We start from the raw sequence: 20,109 nt of genomic DNA on the forward strand, positions 1-20,109 counted from the left end.
GAATAGATTTAGAAGACGACAAATGCTGAGGAGACATTTCGAACTTTATTCTGAAATGTTAGAATTTCAATGTTCTTGTACATCAGTGTAAATCAAATTCATGAAAAATTAGGAGCTGCGTTGCGATAACGGACAAAGGAAAATTTAACTTATTTCGGTTATTTCGGAAAGATCTTCTCGACTGCCGATCGTTAAGGAATGTCTACGTCAATTTTCATCTTGCGGTTCGTGAAAAATGAAAGGATCTCGGCGAGCTGTTCGGGCGGATCGTGCGCGAGCCGTGCGTGCCAGATCATCGCTTCGGAGCATCGAAGGCGTACGTTGCCCTCGTGTTTTCGCTGTTTTCCCCCGCGGAACATTTTGCGCATCAAATTTTTATCGTCGTCTATTATTAGTCCATCGTAATCTACACCTCCCGACGCATTGAAGACGCGGAGTGCCCCGTGTGCGTCGCGGCGCATTGCGACGAGGCTGGAGAACGCGAAGCGAAGAGAGAGAGAGAGAGAGAGAGAGAGAGTGTGAGAGGGCAGGATAGCGAACGGAGACGAAGAGGGAAGAAAGATCGAAGGGGAAGAGAAAAGAAAGAGGCAAGAGAAGTTTGCGTCAACGCATGCGCGACGGCGTAATTAACGATAAGATAGGACCGCTGACGAAACCACATCAGCCAAGTCGAAATTAAAGCCCAATTCAAACTGAGACGCGGATATCTCGGCTTTTGCGTGCATATTTAACCCTTTAACTGGGAAAGCCGTATTTATACGATATATCACATATCGATTAGTAGGTATGTTGAAAGGAGTATAATTGTCCAGCAAATTTGGCAGCGCAATACATCTACTTTCTTATTGAATGAGTGTATTAGTAGATATAATAATTCATATCGCATTGCAGTAATTGAAATGTTTCACTGTGTCTTTTGTGTTTAACAAAGGAATTTGGTTTCCATCTTTTGCACGATCTTATTATTGATGACGCTTTTCACTGACTAATATACAACGAATACTATAGAATACAGCAGATGGTTTTCGATTAAAACGCACTGCCGCTAAAGATTTACTTTTGGTAAATGTGAAGAAATGAATTCAAAGTTATAATAATATAAAGAAAACGTGATAATATTTACAAGCATGGCAAGATAATTAATTACGTAAAAAGTCATCTCTTGAAATTGATTATGAACTTGAGAACTTTAAAAAGATATTTAAAATTAATTTGAAATTGTACGTTTATTATATATATAAAAAACAACAAATTGTACATCTAGTCATAAAAAAGGAGAGCAAAGTTTATGAAATTTGGATAAAATTTCTTCTATGGATTGCGTGAAAAATTCATAGATGAAGGAACGTGACGGCAAGTTGGAACGCTTTCCATCCGCAAATTGTTACGATCGAGGCGCAACATTTCATGCAACGTGAATTCCGTTCTTTAAGGCGAGCGCTCTGAATAAAGAAAGAAAGACGTGCAATGGCGATCTTGCCCGCGCGTTCTATCAAAATACCGGACTCCTCTATTAGACGCCGAGACCGCGTTGTAACACGTTTCGTGCTTTATCAAGAAAATCCACGATACGGCGAAACGCGCTGCGTCGCTTCGAGCGCTTTCGTCTGAATGGACGCGAAGAAAATCCGGGCCTCGTTTTAATCTGATTTGGCACTAAACTCGTGCACGCTCTTGAACGGGGCCATGTCGCAAACAACCGAGCTTTCAAAGCCGCGACACACGGCAGAGCAGTTAAGAAACGCGGTGCAAATGTCACGACGAACTTTATCCTTCGCACGTATGTTTATGGGACGCCATATACCTGTGCGAGATGCAACCATATGGCACATCAGGAACGAGAATCACGCCAAGAGATAGCATATTCACGCCTACTAAAATATCGAAAGTACGTCAACTTTTCGATATGTATTCTCTTTGGAGGGACAAAATGATTCTTCTTAATTTAATTGTTAGGTGGAAAAGTTTGGAATTAATTAACGCGATATTTGCATCCATTTTTATACTTATCTAGATTGTTTCACACGATACATGAGTTCATAATAAAAAGTTATATAAATATTTTTAGTTGTTATTCTATATATGATTTTGTGCAAATTTTAGATAAAATGGAAATGTTAAGCAAATCGTTAATCATAATACGTAGTTGTAACAATTTATTGTATCTATGATTTACGTGATCCAGATACATAAAAGTTTTGTGTTTCACTTTGACGTTATAGCCGAGTTCCAGAATATTCAGCAGTCTATAAATTAATACTACGCAAACGAATATTGTGTGATTTTTTATATCCTTTTTTAACACTGTTATTTATATTGTTATAGCGAGGTTTCCATTTTAATTTTTTACGTATTTCGCCAGGCATATTTGTTTTATCTCTGTGACATTTTACGGAACTAAACTAAAACGTGTTTCATCAAAAATCAACAAATTGCAGCCAATCAGCAAGAAAGCTCAATTATTTGAAGTTTTTTTTATTTTTGATACTTTTTGGTTATTCTATGCATTAATTAATAACGTTTCGTATTATATAGCCTCTCTGATAATTAAAAACCGCGTAATCGGAATGTTTATGCTCAGTATTTTAATTAATTCATACATGGAATTTCTTGAGGCACCGGACGAGAAACGCGATCCAGTTTGATCAGATCTACGGACATGCCTTCGCCATAGCGAGTCGCAAACGAAATTAGACGCACAGTTCGCACTCGCGCGTCCGCGATACTGAAAAATAGGCGAGCTGCAATAAAACCAGACAGGCGTACTGAAGTAAAACCGGTTCGTAGAAGGCTTTGGAGAAGGTTCGTCGGCCAAAGAGGTATTGACGCCGCTGCGAAGGACAAGATTACGACTATCCGTTTCGCGATTGCATGAGCTCCGCGACTTGCGCGAGAATTCGCAAAATCGATTCACCCATTTCGGTAATGAAACTTTTCAGTTTCCAAGACCATATATACATGGGAAATAATTGTTTACCAACTATTCCATCAATTTTGTCAAAGATTTATCATATATTTATGAACGCGTTATTAATTCGATCTCTACATTTATGGCTTATAAATTAAAGAATGAAAAATACGACACGTGATATAATATTGTTGTAATATTACCGAGGTAATATTTACAACTAAACCCAGTGCCGCGATATAAGAATCCATATTTTATGAAAACGTGTCATAATCCAAATTTCCTTGAACATCGCGACGATATTTATACGTGCCTTTATTTTTTCAAATACTGCTTTTATTTCTTTGCTAAAATTACTTGCGACTACATTATTCGAACATTGAATCTGAGATAGAAACGTGTCGACCGAGTTTCTGACGATATTCAGTACAGCGCATATCATCGCGTAAAACCGCAGACGAGTCGACAAACAAAAATCGCAGATAAATCAGTGCCGGTCGATGACTGACGTAGCGGGACCTACCCGAGAGGCCAGTGTCGGACGAAATGCACTTTTATCAGTGTCGACAGCGGGTCTGCAGGTCGACGAACTTGCAGAGGGGGGGCTGTCATGCACATGCAAGCGGGGGTGGGACGACGAAGGGGAACGCGGAGCTCGCGATGATTCCTTACGCCTAATCTTATCGTGCACTCCGTGACAAATTACACCGGCCCGATATCCATCGCCTTCGTGCGACGCCGCGTTCTTTTTATGTGAGTGTGAAATATCATCGACTGTTTTTCTCTGGTAATCAAACATTCAGTATACAAAAAGTTGCTTCGTGTACTTAGCTCGATGCTCGATACAAATACGAAACAACGTTTCACTGTCAGAACGATTGAAAGACGATTTCTGGTTGCACGAGAGCGTAATAACTCTAGATAAAAATTTTTCTTATTTTTCATTTGCGATATTGTTTTTAGATTTTTATTGCATACGGAACAAGGTAGTTATGTATTTTTTCTCTACGTGAAAATAACTTTCATATACTTATAAGTTTTCATGTCAGATAATTGTTGAATTTTTCGAGGAGTTAGTAAAAATTGCAGATCTAATTCCCGATCGATATTTATGATTAACAGACTCGTAGCGACAAAAAGAAAATTCTAGCAAACAGGCAATAAAATTACGAATGCTTGATATTTTTCTCTCCGGCGATGAGGAGGTGATTGAAGTGATGACGCGTGTTATTTTAATTCTCGTCTTGACACAGATAAATCTCGCCTGTGCGACGCGCATATGCGTCGTGTTGCGGAATAATATTTATGTAAATACACTATATAGATTCAAGTCCTCTCGAAATGTAACGCGTTTTTTTCCTAGCCGGAAATCAGTTTATACGCGACGGTTTGCGCGCCTTTCGATCTGTCCATTCGCGAAAAACTTAATTTGCATGTTTCAATGTCTCGAAGCCGAGATCGACATTGGATTCGCAATTCGCCACCGACACGACGTCAAACACGTGCAGAGCTTGGGACGGCCACGTGGCCGTTTGATCTGGATCGCCTCCCGAGTTAGCCCGAGAGACGCGAATCACACGTGAGCTTGCATTGCGAGAAGTGATGGATAACCTGACTTTGTTGTGTCGCTCGGCTTGAGCGACTATCGATCGCTTCCATTGGTCAAACGATTATCAAAGCACGCGTACGGCCATCCGGCTACCCGCTTAGGACAACGTGTGCTGGGAGATGTTTCAAGAGATTCAGCGCTGGTTACGTTTCAACCGACATGTTCACGCGACTGCTTCACAGTAAATTCAATGTAAATTGAATGTAAAGAGAACACGTCTTGATTATTCCATTGCATTTCCTATGGATAAGAAGGCATTAGAAAAATGGTGATCTTCCGGAGTGACGCGCACTCCTTCTTATGTTAGTCACGCGCTACTTATTTCTTGCTGTTTTTGCGCGGATTTTCATATCAAGATTCTTCGAGATCGCGATCATCGTGATTGCATCGTGATTGCAAAAACACGTATCGGCCTGAATGTAACGTTGATTAACTCTGTTTCAGCTCGTGTTACCGCGCGAAACCGCGAATGACCGGACCGGTTGCGGCCGCGGCGGCAGCGGCGGCGGCGGCGGCTGCGGCAGGCGTCGGTGGTGTTCCAGTGGTGGGTGCCGGGGGTGGCAAGAGGACCTACACCGACGAGGAATTGCAGGCCGCCCTCAGGGACATCCAGAGCGGCAAGCTCGGCACGCGGAGGGCGGCGGTGATCTATGGGATACCGCGTAGCACCCTGCGCAACAAGGTCTACAAGCTCGCGATGGAGCGCGAAAGGGACGCGTCCCTGACTAGCACCCATTCACACCCTCACGAGCCCGGCGCCCCAGCCACCACCACCACCACCATCACCACCACCACCACCACCACTACTACTACAACACCACCAAATACGACCCAAAACGCCTCCGCGACCACTCCGCCCTCGCAAGTGGACGAGGTAGGTTTTGGGGACAGAAAACGGAAGATAGCTAGAGAGATCTGGAAAGAGAGGGAGTGACAGAAAGAAAGAAACAAACAAACAAAGAAAGAAAGAGAGTGAGAGTGGGCGAGATGCAGAGAGCGAAGGGTGAAAACGTGTCACCGACACGTGCCGAAGTCTCGTCGGTCTTTCACGCGTGTCGAGTAGAAAAGCCGAGGATGCAAATTGGCATATACAGACGGGGAATGGGTGGCGAGGGGGAATCTCGTGCGGGAGCAATGTGACGAGACGCGTTTTCGTCTACCAAGATAGTGTTCGTCGAGGCGATGCGCGAGGACACTCCATCAGGTGTCTTCTTTTATCTGCGCGGTTTCCGTTATCGATGTCCGACGGTCTTCACTCGGAAACGAGTCGACGGTGCAACCAAACGATCTCGGTATTGCTCCGTTTGCTCATTTCGCACAGCACCTTGATACAATATCGATAACGCTGCACTTTTTGTTTTCGCGACCTGCTGCGAGTGCCTGATGATGTAACGTATTTCTTTTTCTTTACTCACTTTATTCCTATTCGTGAATTAGATCATTCCGATCGATAAATAACAGATTATAAGAGTATCGATAAAAATGAATCGGACCTTTGACGTGGTTGCGAAACCAATACATCATAATGCGTACGTGTCGAATATCACATAATATCTAACGCGAAATGTAAGAATGTATAAAGAAGGATATCATTTGATCCTTCCTGTTTTTAAGAAAACATAAGATTCAAATTTTTATGATCAATAGTGATCAAATTTAGTTTGTTGCGCCGTGGTAATGATAATAACAAAAATTCAATTTATAGATGTGAATTAACTTTTGTACGTGTATATGTATATATATATATACAGACGAATATTTCATCTCTAAAATGTTCTAATCGTCAAATGTAAAAAATGTACGTAATATCAATGAATAGTACATAGAAAAGAATATGTTAGCTACAAGAAGAATACAAGTAGAACTATTACAGACATACAATTGCGATTAAGGCATCATATCATTTATCAATCATTATGGAATATGTCAGGCACTCGAGAAATCACACACAATACCTTTCGAGTTGATGAGCCGTCTTCGCAACCGAGTCGTAATCCTTCATGATTTGAATATACGGCAAAACACAGGCCGATTACCATGCAGAGAAACGTGGAGGGGTGGGAAACCGAACGAACGATGCACGAGGGAGATCTCGTCGGGAAAATTCGCGGATACATACCGTCCATTTGTACCTAAGTGTGGTTTTGGTTAGGAAGAACGAATGAAGCTTCCCCAAAACATACCTCTGGCACGGCGATCGTGGATCTTGCGTGGACCGAATGTGTCTCGTGTTGCAAAACGACACCCGGTAGTCACTCGAAATTCGAACTCGGTCGATGGTTCTTCAATTCTTGATCACATTTTTCTCTTTCTCTGTTTTTTTTTATTTTAAATATTAATATTTTTTTAGAGTATTTTTGTATTTTAAATAACAGTTGTCAAACTCTTGTGTTTCCGCTGAACTATATATACAACATGTCCACTAATGTATGATATTTTGACAGACTAAATCCATGTTCTAATGTTACACACAGATGATGTAAAATTTTATATACATTGATCGCTTACTCCTTCACTGAAAACAGAGTTTTCTTTTCCGAAGACGTTCATGAATCGTCAAAGAATTCTTGGAAGTTGGTTAATTTTCTAGTGAAAATGAATCTAATTTTCCTCTCTATGAAATTATTTTATGCGCCAATTAAACAAAGAACCGTGAAGAAATATCGACCTAATCCGAAGATTATTGATGGCAACTGTGCGTTTGTTCGATTGGCCTCATTGCTGGAGGAAAGGGACAATGGTCTACGCGGTTCCGTACACGGTCGCCGTGGTGCTCAGTAGTGTCCAGTGTTTTTTTGCATGGGCTGTTTAACTTTTTTTATCTCACTATTTGTAGTTTAACACACGGCAACTTGGTGTCCGCGAGGTTGCAAGACTCGAGGTAAGTTTTTGGGAAGGTCGCGTCGAGACGAAAGGAGGATCCATCCGGGCTCGATCTTCCTTTCGTCTTTACGGGCGCTCTTGGCCGCGCCCCGGAATTCATGGTCGTGAACGTACGCTTCTGGACCTCGACACTCTGCATCCTCGATGTTTAGAGCCTTAGAGATGCGCAATCATGTAACTGTTCCGAAACAGGTGGACCGTAATATCAGTGCGAACGCGCCACCATGCATGAAACGGTCGCGCGATCGAAGATTATGACAGATTAAATACGTTGGTCCGATTTAATCCTCCATCATTTAACACTGTTTTTTGCTTTGATTCTTGATTTGATTGTGTTAATTTTGCTTAGCACGTAGAGAATCGTTCGCAGTTAGATAATCAGGAATACTCGAGACATTAAACGATCTTTAATTTATCTCAGAAGCGCGAAGTTCTTGTTCAAAATGTTTAAGAAAATCGATACAGAATTTCGAATAACATTTATCATTTTCGTAGCAGATGCTCGAGCAAGTTCTGTGATATTCTGTGTTGCATCTATCGTACTATATTTCCTGAAGATTGTAACTGCATCGCACGATATGTTAGTTGTATAGCAGTTCCCGTTTAAGAATCGACTAAACTTTGCCTCAGCATGAACACATTAGGAGGTGCTGTTTTACGATACAACTTGTCGAGCTCGCAAGCACGGTCTATGCACGAGAACGGTTAAAGTCTCATTTTTCATACCTGCATCTTTCGTGCGATCGCGTATCACGCGCGTTTACATAGCTACCATCGTAGAAGACTGTTGCTTCACTCTTAGTGCAATGCATGCTTCTTAGACGACTCCCGAGTGGTATCTCCGCACTTGAATTCCGGCGTATCTCCTCGAAACGCACGCCGAAGATGTGAGTTTTTCTCTTCCGCGAGTTTTATCCCCTTTTACTTCCACCGGGGACTAGAAAAAAAGAGATGGCTGTGCTTTTATTGTGTCGGATGACTGCCGAAAGCAACGAAAGAACATTTTCCCATAAAGCACTTATCGCTTCTTGGGGAAATATTGTTTATTGGTAGCAGCTCTCCTGCATGGCGCTTAGCTATTATGTATTCGATGGAGATATATGTACCGAGTGGTTTTGTGTGTAAAGTGACCTGAGTCGTGTATCTTAAAACAAGTATCAAATGGAGAGAAAGGCTATCTTTAACTTTTTAGTAAGCGATTATTATTTTTTAGCGGAATGAGACAAACCATATCTCACTCTTACAAAAAGTCGTAAGTAAGCGTGAAATTGCGTGATTCGTAAATCTTCTTTTCAGGATTCGTAAAGTGTCCTGATTTCGAGATGTTAAAATTAGTATTATAATTCCTTTTATGTAAAACTCTTTTGTGCAAAGCATTCTCAAAGCCGATGTACCTTTTCCTGCATTACGTTTTTCTCCATTTTAATGCTTTTTAAAAATATGCAATGCGGTCACTTTTGCGGGAAACACTCTGTATATATTTACATAACCAATTGACACCTACACACGATACAGACATACGTACACTCCAGACACACACCTCTCGACGAAGCACTCTCGAACAAGAAGTCATATGCGAGCAGCAACGATTGCTTAATGATTATCGATAATGAGAAAAGCACCGCTTCTATTCATGTCGTCGAAGACGGAGTGGAAGCTTCCACTTTTACTTTCCTCGAGAGGACAACTTAGCCGTGCAACTCGTTCTGCATTTTAGATGCTCTTTCACGAGCTAGAAAACGTACACAGAAAACGCTAGAAAAGATGTTTTTAACAGGTGGACGACAAAGAACTATCCGGCGCGGAAGAGGAGAAGGAAGTTGAGAAGGCCCTGCTGAAGCCTCTGCTCTCGCTGGAGGATCTTGTCAGGTTTTCCGCGCTCGAGGGGACCGGAGGCGATTCCCTCAGGAATTTGCTGCAACGGGGACACGAAACAGGTACCGAGTGGCCGGGATTGGAACACGCAAACATCGGTTCTTACATCCAGAAGATGTTAGCTGCCGCTGCGCCATTAGGTAAAATAAACATTCTAAATTCAAGTAATGTTATTACTTGACCAGCATTAAACAAATTGCTAGTCAGGAATTTATTTCATATAAGGATCGCATTATAGTTTCAATTGCGTATCAACATTTTAATTGTCTTTAAATTAATTATTATTTTATTAATAAGTCCCATTAAATTCAACAGATATATTTTACAACAGATTTATTTTATATGCAATATATTTATCAATTGATAATCTTGATGAGACGTAAAAAAGTCTGGAATTGAAGAGCATTGTTATATAACAAGTTAATGTTCAAGATTTGGGTTATTTCGGAGAAATATTCGTTTTATTTTGTCTACTGCCTAGCCAATCCTGTGCGCCAAGAAACGCCACGAAAGCCGAAAAGTGTATTACGCCGTGATAGGACTTCTAGAATCGATAGAAGCCGGATCTTAGTCAGTTCGCCGATACTTTTTCCGCCTTTAAAGACTACAACTTATTGTTAGTTTGAGTAACTTAAATCCATATTTGGAATTATGATGCTTAAGGAAGAACAAGAAACATACAGATACAATCGTGACTTTTATTAAAGTATTCAATGGGTATTAATCTTTTACAACAGCGATCTTTTCTGCATTATTATTGTGTTTCAGAAATATTTAATAAAATAATGTAAAATAGAATTTGAATTAAAATGAAAACTGCATAAACGCATAATAACAAATCTCGAATTTTTGTACATATTACTTGCTTTTCTTTTAATAATTGCCGGAAGGAAAGAACTTTGTTACGTTCTAAGCACCAAGTTTTGCGAAAAAACGTCATGTACGTTATACAAATTTTTATTTTGTCATAATAATAGATCTCATAACAGATTTTAAATTCTCCTAGGCATGGAGACGCGAGATTATCGCATACCGGAAGTGGTGAGAAAACTGATGAGCGAGGACAAGAGGCTGAACAAGAACGTAAACGGAGATCAATCGCAACCGCATCACCAGCATCATCATCCACACCATCCTCTCGCCGCGCATCAGCAAACGCAGTCACAGCAGCAACAGCGTACAGCCATGACGAACGATGACTTCAATCCCAACATCGAGGAGGAGGCCAGCGATAGCGCTCAGGGCAGAGCGATACTGAAGATTCCGTCCTACAAGCCCGCCAGCACGTCGGGTTGTTCCAGCAAGAACGGCGAGCCGACTTCCGCTGCGTTTGCCCAGGGCTTCGCGGCTGCAGCCTCGAGTCCAGGCCTCCTGGAGCGGGCCAGTCCAGCGTTCTCCGGTACCAGCAGTCCCACAAACTCACTAGTGGGTAAGGCCGTCAATTTCCGTGATGTCATCGCCAAGAGCATCAGCGTCAAGTTCCAGGAGGGTCAGACATCCGGTGCTGTCGGGTTGCCGGTGTGCCAATCGGCTGGCGTCGTTCCGCCGCAACAAGCCATGATGACGGATCCAAGTCCGTTCAAAAGGGGTCGTTACACACCCCCGCAGCAGCCCCAACAACAGCAGCAGCAGTCGCAGACACCAACACCTCAACAGCAGCAGCAACAGCAACAATCTAAGCAACAAACGCAGGATGCAAACAAGTCAAAACCGGGCACCGGCGGCAAGGGTACTAGGCCGAAACGCGGCAAATACAGAAACTACGACAGAGACAGCCTAGTCGAAGCGGTACGCGCGGTCCAGCGCGGCGAAATGAGCGTGCATCGTGCTGGCAGCTTTTACGGAGTTCCACACTCCACCCTTGAGTACAAAGTCAAGGAGCGGCATCTCATGAGGCCGCGAAAGAGGTAAGTCAAGCATCTGCATTAATATAATATTCTTTTCTTTTAAAGTTCGAAATATTTACGTTGACAAGCAAAACGATATTTATTTTTGCGATAAATACAAAATAATTAATACGATATTTTCGTATATGAAGCGTCTCGGACATTGCATTTTATTTTAGATTACATTTGTATTTTAACTATTGCGTGTTACTACGAAGAGCTAAAGATTGAGCAATGATAACGAACAGTTCCAATCAGAGAGCTTTTTTTCTTCCACAGGGACCAGAAGCAACCAGACGACAAGTCGAAGGAGACCGCGACGACGGCGGCTGCGGCGGCAGCGGCGGCTGCGGCGATGCGGCCGGGTGCTACCGGTGTCGATAAGAAGCCGCAGTTGAAACCGCAGAAACCGTTCACACCACCAGGCGGCATACCCGGCCCGAATGGGCTGAAAATGCCCCCGTTCATGGAGGGCATGCCTCATCTGCCGTTCGGTCCCTTCAACTTCTGGAATCCAACGCCCTTCATGCCCTCCCCCTTCATGGGTGGCGCACCAAACGTGCCGATCCTGCCAGAACAATACTTTGCTTCGCAGAGGATGCGAGGACTGCAGGAGCAACAACGAAACGCGACGATGGTACAGCAACGAGACCGTGACGGGGTTGGCGTATCCGGAACGGCGGACGCGGCCGGAACCTCGAACTCGCGAAGCGCGTCGATGGCGAAGGCACCACGCGACATGGTGGAGAGTATTTACGACGGGACCGGGGCGAACGGCAGTTTCCTTGACAATCTGATCAGGTCGAGCCTTGAGACAGGCATTCCAAGGGACCAGCGGGCAATAGCGGAGACGAGGAATCAGCAGCAACAGTCGCCGTCGCAGCAACAACATCCGGAGACGATGAGCAGCAAGACACTCATCGATCAGCTCTGCAGAAACTCGAGGAGAACCCCGTTGCCGCGGATGACGCAAGACAGTAGCGAAGACGAGAGCTATCGAGGACCAGCGAACAGGATAGTGCCGGAGAGACCGGAGCGCGTGCCCACGGTCGATCTAAGCCCTTCGCCGTCGGAGAGAGGTCGCGCGGAAGACGGCAGCGATCGGTTGACGTCACCACCGACACCTCTCTCGGTTTCCCGTGCGGGTAGCAGGGACGAGGACAGCACCCGTGATTCGAGGATTGATCGCAGCAGCAGAGAACGCGAGGTTCATAACGGCGGCCAGGAGGATCGCGACCGGAAGCAGCCTCTGAGCTTGCAACAGCAGCAGCAGCAACAGCAGCAGCAACAGTCATCACAGCTGAATCACTACCCGGACATACACAACCTGTACGCCGTATCAACTGACAAAAAAAGTGCCTGTGATAGTAAGCTTATAGTAGATCATTCGAGCCAGAAGACTCAGCCGCAGCAACAACAAAAGGAATACGCTGCCGTGAGCGGGCTGGTCGTGCAGCTGCAGAGGGGTTACAACACTGCGAGCGGTAGACCCGGCGAGCCGACCAACAGCCAGCAGCCAGCGGCGGCGGAGCAGCGCGGCACTGCGCTCAGCATGGAGGACTCCGTAGAGCAGTAGACGAAAGTCAGTATCAGTTATCAGTAACGTATACAGTTATGAGTACAGTAAATGGAGAAAAGACCCGTATACAGTAAGCCCACATTCCCGCCCAGATCTCTCCGTCATCTCTCACACGCACCTCGCCATCCCGTGCGCCACTTCGCATTGTTGCGCGCCGCGAACGGGGTTTCCCTTCGTGCTCGGTATCATCCCTCCCATCATTTCGTCCGTCGGACGGAGGGACAACGCGGAAGCCGGGAAATTCCCCGAACGTTCGATTTGATGCCAGCACGCATCGTAAGGAGCTACAGGGACGAGGGGAGTCCTCGGACACGGCGTCAACACCATACCGATCCGACTATTCCACATCCACCCTCCCGCCCTCAGCTCCCCCATGACCTCTCTGGGAGAACCCTCGGACGTTACGAGGCAAGTCTTAGTGCAAGAAGGGGAGAACGAAAATGGCAATTGCATGATGCTAGCACAACCAACTGTAAACCCACCGTAATTCCGCCAGTTAACGCGCAACCCCCGCCGTACGAATCCGCGTCCAGCTGGCCGCGGCCCGGCCGATCTGACGTCAGACGCGCAGGAAAAACCCTTTCGGCTATGCCGAAGGTGTATTTCGGACCGGAGTATATATATACAGAACGAGACGGATAAACGGATACACGCGATACATTCATCGTGCCGAGTACTCACACGCGACACGCTTTAGCAGATGCACAGATCCATTCTAACCGCGTTTTTCCACGAGCCGGACATTCCACGAGATTTTCTTACATACGTACCAATACACAAGAACAAGAACAACCAACAGCCACAATAACACGCATACATACACGAGCACACAAACGAGTACATATACGCGAGTATACAAAAACGGGGAACACGTAATGAGATACTTAGGCGTCGTGCGCGTGCACGCGTGTCGTTATGCGCGCGAGCAACGGCGAAGCCGAGATCTTTTTGTCGTTAATCGATGATTAACAGACTAAGCTCGCGCAAACCTTCAATCAGTCCCGATCCTACGATAGCTGCCAGATGTCTGGTGGTAAAGAGAGGATCATAGCTGACACGAGCGGAAATGATTGCTGCGTAAATCACGAACCTGTCGATCTAGCACCGATCAAGTCCACTTCTGCAATGAACGCGTCGATCCAAAGTTGACACATTCGGACCTGTTGGGTCCCGCGATCATTGTGGATCATGGTACTGAAAGGAAGGAGGCTCGTCGTAGGCACGCCGCGATGCACGCGCGGGCACGCGCACGCGAAACATTAGCCGTTCGATGATTATTATAACGATTATTAATTACTGCTATACCACTACCAATCGGTAGATTGACGACGAAAGGTCAAACGATGGAACAAAAATGCCGACGCGACGCAACATATTTTTTCCTCTATGAGTGTAAAACTATCTAAATGCAAAAAGGAGAAACACTTATTACCTACTATTAAACACTACTTAACTCGTAAGGAGCGACATAATTATATAAGGAGTAATATATTATATATACATATATTTTTGGTCATTACGCGAACGTGTGCGAAGCGAGAACGAGCCAAGGCTTTTGTTGGCGCGCGTAGGTGACGTTTTTCCACGAGGCGACAATATTTCTATAATCTCAGTTGTTTCGAGGCCAGCGTTCGACGCGAACGCGTCCCACGTTCTAGGTATGTTGGACGCGGCAAAATGACAAGAAAATATCGGAAAGCGATCTTCGTTGTTGAACATTGCCTATAACGACAGTGTTTCGGACAACACTCACATTGATTTATTCGTCCGAACGATCAATGCAACAATACACGTTCAAAATGAATGCCCACGTCCGCTTGTTTCCCCAACTCCTTTTACTTACAGAAAGCTTGCGATAAATGAAGTTTATAAACAATCTGAGAAATTTATATATTTTTTAAATAAGCGTTCTTTTTTTTAATTTCGAGATATCTAATATTAAAAAGATATGAAAAATTTTATCCGTTTTTTGTGCAATGTATAATATAATGAATGTAAGTATAAGTATTGGAAGTAGACTTGAAATGATATTAAATAAAAGCTTTTTTTTAATTGGTTTATTTCTATCCAACTTTATTTTATCCTCTGTTTTCGCCTTGGATGCACGAAGCTTTTCATTCTCGAAGCTTTCGTTTTCACGAGCAATTATGACGACGAAGATCGCGATCTTTCGGCGTCGCGCTATTGGATTAAATTGCGGTCCAAATTTAGGCAAGAATGGAAAAATGCGAACGCAAGAATTAGAACGTGGGAAATGGGAAACAGAAAGTTTAAAGAAAAAAAGGGATTGCAACGCGCGCGCGCCCGCATTCGACTCGGTTTCTCCAATACCAAAAGCGCAGACGCCCACTTTTTGATACGAATACAAATTTTCTACCGCGTAGAAGGAAAGAGAGAAAGAGAGAAAGAGAGAGAAAAAAGAAAGAAAGAGGCTGCAGTTGCAGCAGCACGAGTGAAGGCGGCGTTGTAGCGTTTCTTCGCGAGGGAAAAGACTCGAATCTAGGAATGTTTTAATCTGTTTTCGTTTTTCATCGTGCGACATATTTATTGGGAACCAGCAGACCTATCGTGACCCGCCGGAACAGATTCTGGACGGACACTTTGGTCTCGATCGTCCGTCGCCGATTTGAAATAATGACGATACGAGTATCGAACGAATGACGACTCGACGTATCGAACGGCCGCACGTCTCTCTCGTATTTAGTTTTCCGCGGATTCGCGCACGGTCGTGCACATTTAATCACGTTCGCGATTGTAGGAATACGAGAAATATAGCTGCGAATTCGGACACGTTAAATTTTCAAGATCGTCGTTGTTATAGAATATAATTTCTGCGCGAATATGGATAGGATGCTCCGTCAAAGTTCATGTAAGTCCGACATGGGAGAGGTGGTGGTGATTTTATTATTGAATGCGCATATGTGATTGAGAATTAAAAATCTTTCCAGTTTCAAAACTATATGTACATAATTATATACATTGAGAGAAGTCTATTGAAATTGATAGATGAGTCAATTTTGAATTTGCACGTATTTTTTGGGACACAATGTCCTCTTACACAATGTTGAACGTGTAAAAGTGTAAAATAAAATTGTTTGAGTCTTCTTATGCGATCCAGTGACGTGCACGACCATCGAGATATCTCGTCGCATCACTCGCATAAAATTCGGTTTCGTAGGCGATCCGCGGATAGAATCACTATTCTAAAAGGGCGATTTCGTCATTCCGTTAGTGTAGCAGGCAGGCCATTGGACCAAGACGAAATCGATGGAGACGAAGGCCGGAACAGGAAGGATCGGAGGCCAGACGAACGCGAGAAAACGGCGACGAAATGAAAACTAGAACGGTGCTGTAGTGCGGGCCAGGATTTCCTATTTTTCTCGCATAGTCGAGCGTAGTCGGGAAAATGACGCGGATAAATACAAAGAAAAAAGAAGGAGGAGATAGAGCAGCAGCAGGAAACGAAAAAGGATGATCCACACACGCACTCATCTCATGACTCTCTTTAAAAGTAACGACTGAAAGACTCTAGGCTGTACATAAAATATAAGGCATGTATGTTCGGTGTTTTAAAAATGCAAAAATTCCTTATTAACGCAAAAAAAATTATAACTACGAAAAAAAGTAAACCATATAAGCAAGGCTACTCTCTCGGTGTTTTTTGGAACTAAACTTAAAATTTACCCTATTTAAAGCAAAAAAACCGTGACTAATGTAACTTTAAAGGAAAACGCGCGTAAACGCGGAAACAAGTTATTGAGTGTAAACGTTAAGGTCTCCTTAGGGTTAAAGAAAAAACAAGCTGAACAGCAACAAAAGCGAAATGCAAGCTAATTATGATTGTGTGTAAACGTAAAATCTAAACCCTCTTCCTTCGCCCTGTGTCCGCTGAATCTCCTATTAACTCTCCACCGCCCTCCATTTACTGGCCTTTTCTTCCCTTTATTCCTCACCTTCTCTCCTCACACACTTCCTCGCAGACACACCCTCCACAAAGTATATAAATCACGCGGTGTGATCTGTGCTACTCGATGCCTCCAACTCTTTTTCTAAACGTTCACCAGACGTTATTATGCGAAAAGGAGGGAAATATATGTTTATACACTTGTTCCGATCATATTAATTCACTCTCACTCTCGTACCTTCACCCTTCCCTTTCCCGTCCCTGTATCTGCGAATTCGCATCACCGATACATCCAGAAATTCAAGCCCGATACCCTTTATCGAAAGATTTATCGTTAGATGTGAAAAAAATATTTATCGTGCGGATGATAGTAAACGTGCGTACACTATGATTGTCGTTAATTGAATTACGGTTACGATGTTTCGTCGCGACGTTTTTGGTGCGATCTATAATCGGCGGATCTCGGATCTCCAACGATCTATCCGGTGCACAACGCGGTACGTCTTTCGTTTTGTTTCCCTTTTTTCACGAAAAGAAAAGTGATACACCAGGAAGAGACGGGAGGCGCGGAATCAAATCTGGGACAAATGAGACTATCGGCGTCCGCGTCGCCGAAAATAATTCGCGGTTGCCACGGATACCTGTTTCCTTCGTACATCGTGTTCTTCGTGATTGGATCAAATTCTGCAAACAGAAATCAGCTAGCCAGCGATCAATTGTGTGCTATTGGTGTTCTTTTCATAGAATGCATTTGATCCAATTCGCTAGATTGCCTGATGGAAATTGAAGAAACAAACTCTGATATATATTGAGATTTGTTATTAAGAGCGTAAATAATAGATGTATACATTTTTGCATGTTTTATACTTTATAATAGAATTAATGTACATTGGATAAAATCATTGCAGAGAAATTAATTTTTCTTCGCTTTCTCTTTAAATATATAAATATTTATTTTATATTTTTGGGGAATTTCAAATACTCAATATTTCGGCGTACTATATAAATTCTAAAAAGTGTGATATACAAATATCTGGTAAAATTGGACATTATCGAGGTGTACTCTTTTTCGGTGACGCGGACTGGGGATTCACGCGCAAGATTCGCCTGCATAGCTTGGAATGGGACGAATGGGTCGCGACAATTAGCACGATCGCGTTGAGGCGTAATTAACGAGATGGTTGCGTAATGATCTCCCTAGAGATACGTCAATGAGTCTGATCTATGTCATAGTAGTTTGAACTACTCGCAGACATACGTGCGTACATACATCACTTATTTCTCTCGCGACATAGTTGAGAATTTTCACATTTTGACGTGATATTTATGAAACACCGTGTGATCGACAGGAAACGAGAGACGGTTTCATTGATCCATTGACATTGACCGAGGGAGATATTTCTGTCTATCTCTTTGGCAATTTTCTTCTGATAAAATCTCTACGGAAGAACTCCCGTTCTGAAAATATGCTATGCGCGATCGTCGGGGAGAGGGAAATGAGAGAACTCGAGACTAGGCAAGTACCGTTGTAGACGCGATTGTTGAAGCACTGTCGATCTTTTCGCTCTTTTCCTTTTTTTTGTGGGGGGACGGCGGGAAGAGGACACGGCGGAAGCTTCTTCGAGTCGAAATCGTATTGTTGTTCTCCGTTATTGGAGAATCGAGCTTAAGATCTCTTTCGCGCGCACGTTTGCGGTCACGTATTGCACTTGATGACGATTCTCATGCGCTTTCGAAGACTATCGTTCGAAAATCGGAAGTTTTATGTATCGTTATCTCTAAATGCGTAGTTGTACGAAGAGAATGCAAAAATCCAGAAGATACTCGAGAGATATCTGAGGAACGTCCGAGAGTTGTTTCGCGGACGTCTCTGATGTGTCTTTTTGATAATTGCCTCGAAAGTCTCTCCGTCTTTAAAGCGCACGACGATTATCGTATTGCATACGTAAAAAAAATAAAAATGCATACGTAAAAGAGATCTTAACACGTAACTTTGTTCTTCGCGGTCGGCGAATTTAGAAGCATTCTTTAGTCATTCGTTCCGTTTGTGTCTGTGCACATCCTGCCGTCCCTCCCTTCGTCGCGGGCGATACGCTAAACAATCCGGCGAGTGACGGATTGGTCGAATATACGGGGAGGAGAACAGAAATCTTTAAGAATTAAAAGATGATATATTATATTAAAATATCTGTGATGTAAAAAGTAACAAAATTTTGATGTATATTTTTCACAAATTATTGTAACCAGCTAGTGTATATGTAATAAGATTACGGATATATTATATATATATATATTATATATATATATATATATATAAAGAAAAAGACTATTGTAAAATTATACGGTGTGCGAAGACAAAATAGGACAAGTAAGAAAGCAAACCGAAAGCTAACGGGACAAAACGAGGAAGCAAAGGATAGAGAGGGAGAGAGAGAGAGAGCGCGCGAGAAAAGAAGAATGAAAGAGAGAGAGAGAAAGAAAGAAAAAGAGAGACAATTAGATAGGAAGAAAAGGAGATGGAAGAAGCGTGATCGCGAAATTACGTTGATCCACACCGGTGGTCAGACGGGACCAAGATGGCGGGCACCGCTCGGAAAGTCGGGTCCAAAGATTCCCGTTTTTACGCTTTCGTTCCACGTCTTTCTTACGTTTTCGCGCGTGCGTTCTTTCTGCTTTCACGGGGCCAAAAGAATCGGTAAAAAGAAATAAAAAAAGAAAGAAAAATGAGAAGGACCTTCGCTCATTCTCTTTCTCCGTCCGTCACTTGGCGAGGGAGGAGGAGCAGGAGGGAGAGGAAAGTCGGGGTCCTGTTTTTCCGCGGACCCCTTCATGATCGTGTGGAGACAGACATCCTTCGGCAATTTTTCCCGATTCGGGCGTATGCTCTCGTCGCGCGGAATCTAGACGCGATTCGGATAAATGGAAAACTGGAAGATTTGGTCCGATTGGCCCTGAAACGGCTCAATGTCAGCTACCTCACAATATTGTCACGTTTAGTACGGTTCGAGCGAGAGATGCCCGTGTGTCACGCACATCGATGCAGAGGAGGACATACACGGATCAGTTATGTTAAATTCTTTGAGATTAAATTCTATTTTGCGTATATTTTATTGTCTATACGTTTGTATTGTACGTTTTATTATGTTTCCTCTTTGTCAGATATCAGAAATGCCATTTGTTAATAGAAAATTAATAAAAACTATCTCTGTGGAATATCTGCTGTGACATTTTGTTCTAATTTGATCACTTTTTTCTCTGAAAAATTCAAAAATGTCATTTTTGATAATAAAAGTACTACATATATATATATATATATATATATATATATATATACGTATCAATTTATTTAAATTGAGGTAAAATCGAAGAAAAATTGAAGAAAATACTTTAACTGTTTTTAAATGATAATATTGCATATGTGCATATATAATATATAGAAATTTTTGATCCACAGAAAATAATATA

At 43.1% G+C, this 20,109-nt stretch overlaps 1 protein-coding gene across 3 annotated transcripts in view; it reads left to right on the forward strand.

Moving 5' to 3' along the window:
- Window positions 1-18,605, forward strand: part of LOC105281744 (mushroom body large-type Kenyon cell-specific protein 1) — a 46,194-nt gene extending 27,589 nt beyond the window's left edge. Inside the window, exons 6-10 of one of the 3 annotated variants that reach the window (XM_011343185.3) lie at window positions 4,962-5,391; window positions 7,354-7,398; window positions 9,178-9,415; window positions 10,282-11,182; window positions 11,441-18,605. In XM_011343185.3, the coding sequence (XP_011341487.2) occupies window positions 4,962-5,391; window positions 7,354-7,398; window positions 9,178-9,415; window positions 10,282-11,182; window positions 11,441-12,737 (2,911 nt within the window). In that variant the 3' untranslated portion in view covers window positions 12,738-18,605. The remainder of the gene's footprint in view (window positions 1-4,961; window positions 5,392-7,353; window positions 7,399-9,177; window positions 9,416-10,281; window positions 11,183-11,440) is intronic. The other 2 variants (XM_011343187.3, XM_020032420.2) reach the window with 2 other exon arrangements.
- Window positions 18,606-20,109: the final 1,504 nt, after the last annotated feature.

This window comes from Ooceraea biroi, chromosome 2, assembly GCF_003672135.1.
Source record: "Ooceraea biroi isolate clonal line C1 chromosome 2, Obir_v5.4, whole genome shotgun sequence".
NCBI classification, from domain to species: Eukaryota; Metazoa; Arthropoda; class Insecta; order Hymenoptera; family Formicidae; genus Ooceraea; species Ooceraea biroi.